General features: G+C 34.8%; 1 protein-coding gene across 1 annotated transcript; it reads right to left on the reverse strand.

The window, feature by feature from the left end:
* LOC104771946 (probable thionin-2.4) lies at positions 3,627 to 4,635 on the reverse strand. Its single transcript, XM_019242128.1, has 3 exons — positions 4,334 to 4,635; positions 4,151 to 4,228; positions 3,627 to 3,971 (listed from the first exon to the last, which is right to left on the reverse strand). Exons 1-3 carry the CDS (start codon positions 4,560 to 4,562, stop codon positions 3,874 to 3,876), a joined length of 405 nt encoding a protein of 134 aa, XP_019097673.1. The 5' UTR covers positions 4,563 to 4,635; the 3' UTR covers positions 3,627 to 3,873.

The raw sequence follows: 5,526 nt of genomic DNA on the forward strand, positions 1-5,526 counted from the left end.
CTCCACACTATCCGTCTCAAAAACCTGACAATCGACTCCAGCCACCAGTAAAGACTCCATAGCCCAGATCAACGCTTGTAGTTCTGCATGTAGAGGAGAAGGACTCCGACGATGACTCCGTGCTCCCAACAGGATTGTTGTAAGCTCTCCACTGCAGCACCACCAGCCCAAACCCTGGTAGGGGTCTGTACTTTTCCAAGAACCATCCACTTGGCATCGGGGAGAGGATCCCCTATCCTCCGTAAAAGACGGGGGGACCAGATAATTCACTGAGTAAGATTTGGCCTCCTCCCACAATAATTTATCCGTAGTCGCCTGATTCAAAATCCCTAGAGGTTCACCCTCAATACCCTGGAAAACCTTTTTATTCCTATCTTTCCAAATGGACCAAATAATCCAGGGAAGTTGAATGCCCACATCCGAAGCCCCAGATTGCGAAGATGCCCGCCAAAAAATGAAATCTAAATTCGCATAAATCGATGTGTATGGAACTTTTTAATACTTAGGTGTAAATAGTTTTGAGAAACTCATATCTCCATTGGCGCATATTACTTATTTTATTTGTGTCCTTGATCAAAGTTAATTGTTGCATGAACGTTTTGGTAAAAATGAAAAATCCATGTTTGAACTTCTATATTTTTTTTCAAATAAATCTCTACTTTTGTGAACTTGCGAGATTTTGATATATATTAGGTTTTGATATATATCTAATTCTCTCGCTTAGAGATTATCAATATGTTCTCACGGTTTCCTATTGAAACATTCGGGTTTTCTTATCCATTTCACCACTCTTTTGCTAACTCGAATGACCATTCTCATATGTCCAAGCCCAAGCCAACTCCCCTATTAGTATGATATTGTCCGTTTGGGCCCATGTGGCAAAGTCCGCACGGATTTTTTATTGGGCTACTTCCCAAAAGGCCTCATACTAATTGGAGTTGGTTTTGACTTATATATTAGAAACTTATTTTCTAATTTTCAGATGTGGGACATTGTTTTTATCCCAACAAACCTCCCCTCAAACTATGTACCATGATACTTTGGCCTCCCCTTCAGCGAAACCCAGGTACCTAAGCTCTACCCCCTTATTCCTGAAGTATTCTTGAGGCACCCTTAATCATGTCATTTTTTGAGAGATCCTCCCACACAGAGCCGACACCCACTTCCCTAAGTCCACTTTTCGACCTAGGCTCTTATACCAATTGTTGGGCTTTCCAAGCCCAAGCCAACTCCCCTACTAGTATGATATTGTCCGCTTTGGGCCTATGTAGCAAAGCCCGCATGGATTTCTTATTAGGCTACTTCCCAAAAGGTCTCATACTAATTGGAGTTGGTCTTGGCTTATATATTAGAAACTTATTTTCTAATCTTCAGATGTGGGACATTGTTTGTATCCCAACATGACATTTAAAATAGTTCCCCTTTTATCTAAACCATTTCTTTTAAATCCATGTTTATTTATGAGATCCGACTGTTCGGCAGATGATCGCTGCGACTATATCTAGCGACAACAAATTACAAGAGAAAATAAACTTATTTGGGGGGAAAGACTGTGGAGATTATTATTAATGTTGATAACGAAGGACGCTGCGACTGATTTTGCTATCGCTAAAAAAAGCAGCGACTGAAATACGTCTCCTCCGTTCATCTTCTACAACTGTAACAGATTTCCAGCATCCATTTTTAGCGACAGTTTTTTTTACAAAGTTGTAATTTTGTCTTTATTGTAGTCGCTGGAAATAGTCGCAGCGTTCACTAAACGAACAGGGCCATTGTCTAAAAAATAGTATATATGAGAATGAAAAAGGTTGGCTCTCGTCTTAGCAAGTTCTTTAAACATTAAAGACTAGCAATTAGGTTGAGAAAGAAATTACTGGTTGGTTGGATTATTTATTCTGGTTTGGAGTTGGGAAAAAAAAGAAGAAAGAAAGGTTTGATCAAAAAGATGTTTAAAAACAAGTTACTGGGGAATGCTGTAAAAAAAGTAAAGAAACTCTAAGTTTAAGAATAAAAGAAAAAGTTTCCCAAAGTTCCCCTAAGATTGTAAAAATTATGATTTTGATGGTTGTGAAAACACAATTACCTGCATGCAGACAAGAGCATCGAGAGGAACGTTGTCTTCACTTAGTGTCCAAGGAATACAACCGACGAGTAACAAAACCTAAGATTGAAATGTCGTTAGTCATCATTTAGTAAAAATTCATGTTACTGTAATACTGTATGTCACTTTATCCACTGTTACAAGAGGAGGCTCTTTCATTTGATCCACTGTACAAACAAACACATCCACGAGAGCTAGCAGTGGTGATCTGGCACCATCATATCTACAATAAAAGAAAGCTATTAAATACAAATAAACAATATTAACTACAAGTTCTTATGCTCAAACGTCAAAACCACTGAGATATAGAGTCACACACATTGCATTTTATCTTTCATGGTCTAAACTTCACGCTTTTATGGATACTGCATAACATGTAGTCAGCCACTAAATTTAAAGATATGTACATTGATATCTTAACATTGTTTTTAACCTATCAATTCCAATTTTTGGAGGTGGAAATGAATTGAAACTTTCAATAATAACAACTAGTGTTAACAAGTGACTTGATTATCAAAACTTGGGTGAAAAAATGGAGAGAAGCTTAAACTTATAAGAGCATCTCCACTTGCATTTCTCTCACAGTTACTCTTATGAATGGGGTCCAAAAACAAAATAAAAATCTATTATTTGGTCTAGTAAAAAGAGAATCGTTTCTTCTGTTTTTTGTGGAAGCAACGATTCTCAACAAATATCAACAGGTCTCGACTTTTAAGTAGTTACTATTAATTGTGATTAATATATATATATATATATATATATATATATATATATTTTTTTTAAAGAAACGTTGAGAGCGGTTATGGGCTGGTGATGGTCTAAAGACCCTTAAAGCAAGCATTTCAAGAAAATTCTCCATAATAGGATACCATATTGGAATCTGACCAAGACACGGATAGAAACAAGATATCACAAACACCGAGAGAAACAAGTAGAAGCTTATACATTGAGCCTGTTGACAAAGATATATTCAGGCTATTGCAAGAAGTAACATCCTAGAAAGATTAAAACAATCCCAAGAACTTTTTACACTGTATAATCGGTAGAAATTGGCATTTCTATCAAGCTAAGCAAATTCGTGTTGAGGTTTTCACAGCTTTACATGGGTAATGAGTACTTCCAATTGTTTTCAATAACTCCAACTTCTGAAGAAGCATTGTAGTAATATTGTTATCAAAGAGTTGCTTCCATATCAGAAAAGTAACAGTTTAGCATGATGACTTTGGGGAAAACTATACACATAAGTTTCCTTTCTGCCCACACCAATGAATTTCCCATGCCCCAAAAATGATAATCTTATCCCCTAAATCGTTATTAAAACTAATTCATCAACCTGGATCTTCTATCCAACACCACCTATAGATGGCATTTTGAATGGTTCATATAATAAAGTAGTTAGACGCTTAAAGTTTTCCTTAACCAGAATTTGAGAGTACATACTATCAGTCAACGTTTGCTAAGTGCATATGTTGTCACGAACGATATAAGTTGTAAGCATAAAGCAATTGAAAATGGTTGAGCGAAGAAGATCAAATATATAAAGACACAATCATTATATTTTTAAAACATAGAGAATAGAAGGTATATCAATCTAAGGATTGACAACATGCTATGCATATGCACAAACTTAAAACAACTTAATTATTAAGATACGATCATGAGAGTCTTAACATTTTTGTCACATAAATGACAATTATTGAAAATATGAAAAATAAGCATCCCCCTTCACCCAGATATAAGTGGTCTCTTGAAAGATGGATATGATTGTCGATCTAGGCAGTTTCGACTGCATCCATCGAGCCGTGGGTGCAGACCGTAAAACACACATTGACACATTTTTTAACCGCTTCATTCACGATTTCACTTGCAGCTAGTCATCAAAAATTAAACGAATCATATATATATATATATATATATATATATATATATATATATATATATNATATATATATATATATATATATATATATATATATATTTATATATTCTCTTATCGATTATTAAGAAGAAGAAATATTCATGATAATGAGTTTTTGGAGTTTGCTTTACCGGAGTTCTGGAGAGTGGTTAAATCACCGCACACTGAAGATGTACACCCAACCTTACAATATTCATTGACAGCATCACCTTGAGACAAAAATCAGGATTCAAAAGACATAAGAAAGAATGAAATTTTGATTTGTCTTGCAAACAAATAACGTACTTAATAAAACAGAATATTGATCAATTTACCTGTGTTTTCGAGAGTGTTCTTCATATATCCGTCAGGACATTTTGACCCATCAACGTGGTGGCAGCCACTGTGCATTGCACAATCTGGCCTGGAACCTCCAAAAAAACGGCAAGTATTATAGACATTTCTAGAAAAGGTGGTCGGACAGCAGCTCTTTGCGTCAACTTGAATTTGTGCCATGAACAGACTCATTAGGAGTACACTTAGAATCAAAGTTTTGCCTTCCATCTTTCAACTGATTATTTGTTTGATCGAAAATTAATGTATTGGGAGAGTTATAAGCTTGTGTTGATGAAATGCTGGAGAAACAAGGCTCGCTTAAATACTAGTTGGTCTACAATTTGCAACCACAAACTTCGTTTGATACCTATATGTCTATCACATTCACATGCATGCTCTGTAGAATCGGTCACGCTGTGTGGACCAACCCACGTCTCGATGGCTACTTTTACCTTTGGGCAATCTGATTCAGACTAAGGATAGTTTATCTTCTTCTTCTTATTTTCCTTATAGTTAAACAGAGAAAAAAAAAAGCTGTTACAGTTTTGTGATACTTAATATTCACTTCCGTATTAGTTTTGGTGGTTATAAACTTATAATAAAGTATGTTCGTGCTAACCGTATCATTTATAAGAAAGAGATGAATTATACTGTTAAGATTTAGAGCTGGTACTTGGATTTGGATGACATAAACTCTTGTGTAAATAATTTCTTTATTAAAAAGATGAATTATACTGTTGACAATTTAAAAAAAAAAAAAATCTATGTGTTTATATATCTTCTGTAAATTAACCAGCGATAAATTGTGTATGGTGAGTGATGGGTTAAAAAAACATTTACCAAAACATTGTGTTTGGCTTTTGATTCAGTGGAAGAACTAAGAAGCGTATGAGTATATTGAAGAGGGAAAGATAAGAGTGTATGTTTGTTTGTTACAACTTGTTTTGTGTTTCTTTTATTAATTTTCTAACTAACTCTCGTGTGGTTGTAAGACTTTCTAGTTATAAGTTATAAGCAACTCTCTCTTCTAGTTGGGTACTTGGGTAGATAATAACTTATATCTTTTATATATTATATTAGATGATAGCAAAAATTAACATAATAGACGAAAGAGTTTGTTATAATGTGTTTTGTGTTTCCTTTATTTAGTTTTAACCAATGTGGTTGTAGGAGTGTCTAATTTATAAGTTAT

This window comes from Camelina sativa, chromosome 20 (assembly GCF_000633955.1).
Source record: "Camelina sativa cultivar DH55 chromosome 20, Cs, whole genome shotgun sequence".
Lineage (NCBI taxonomy): Eukaryota > Viridiplantae > Streptophyta > Magnoliopsida > Brassicales > Brassicaceae > Camelina > Camelina sativa.

Bases quoted from the DNA above. Each gene is read 5' to 3' on its own strand.
- LOC104771946 (XM_019242128.1), bottom strand. From the start codon at position 4,562: ATGGAAGGCAAAACTTTGATTCTAAGTGTACTCCTAATGAGTCTGTTC. The intron at 4,229-4,333 runs GTAAATTGATCA...TTTTGTCTCAAG, and splicing joins GAACACTCTCGAAAACACAG to GTGATGCTGTCAATGAATAT. The intron at 3,972-4,150 runs GTAAAGCAAACT...TTTGATGACTAG, and splicing joins AACCACTCTCCAGAACTCCG to CTGCAAGTGAAATCGTGAAT.